The following is a 722-nucleotide window of genomic DNA, read 5'->3' on the forward strand; positions in this document are numbered from 1 at the left end:
ACACTTACTTGATTGTTGACATACTCATGCTGTGGAGCTGGAGCTTCAAGTCTTGCAGACTCATCCCCTCTGGGACACGGCAGCTTTTGATCAAGTTCAGCACCTGGATGAGCAAGAACCACAGCAGATGACATCAGAGGAGCCTCTGCTGCCACTGCTGTGCTCCCACAAGAGCTGCTGGCACCCACCTGGCTCTGGTGCGCCGTGAGCCCGTTCACTGGCAGGCTGCCACCTCCTCCGTAGCCCCCCATGTCACTGATCCCAGCAGAGGAAAATGACTGTGGCATTCTTGATGCTGACTGGAATTAGGAGAATCAAAGCACTCTGGTTACCCAGGCTGCCCAAGCCTTCAGAGTTAAAGACTCACTGTTATTTCTAAGCCAGTGAGTAAAACCAGCTTCTTATGGAAGCAGATTGCAATACAATCTCTCCTGAGGAAGCCAGGACTCCTGTTACACCTTCAGTGTTGCCCAGCTTTAAACTCTCCAGCCCCACAATGAGGGAATTTTCCCAGTGAAAGATCCCTCTTTGGGAGATCTCCTGTCACCCAGGAAGGGCCACGATGGAATCAGGGTCTTTGTACATACCATAAGATTTTTTCTGAGGATCATGTGTGCATTGACAATTTCCAGTAGGTGTGTGGTGAACTCATTCATGTTTTCCAGAGGCATGATCTTAAATGCTACCAAGCTCTTCTTATTCTTTCAGAGGAAAAAAAAAAA

The 722-nt window shown here is 48.8% G+C and overlaps 1 protein-coding gene across 1 annotated transcript; it reads right to left on the reverse strand.

Moving 5' to 3' along the window:
• Positions 1-8: 8 nt before the first annotated feature.
• On the reverse strand, positions 9-718 carry LOC121364454 (replication protein A 32 kDa subunit-like; the record flags this gene model as incomplete). Its single annotated transcript, XM_041487736.1, has 3 exons — positions 588-718; positions 189-299; positions 9-103 (listed from the first exon to the last, which is right to left on the reverse strand). Coding segments are annotated over exons 1-3 (290 nt in total), but the record flags the coding sequence as incomplete, so codon positions are not given.
• Between the last annotated feature and the right edge of the window lie 4 nt (positions 719-722).

This window comes from Pyrgilauda ruficollis, unplaced genomic scaffold (genome assembly GCF_017590135.1).
Source record: "Pyrgilauda ruficollis isolate IOZ18807 unplaced genomic scaffold, ASM1759013v1 scaffold8375, whole genome shotgun sequence".
In the NCBI taxonomy this organism is placed as follows: Eukaryota; Metazoa; Chordata; class Aves; order Passeriformes; family Passeridae; genus Pyrgilauda; species Pyrgilauda ruficollis.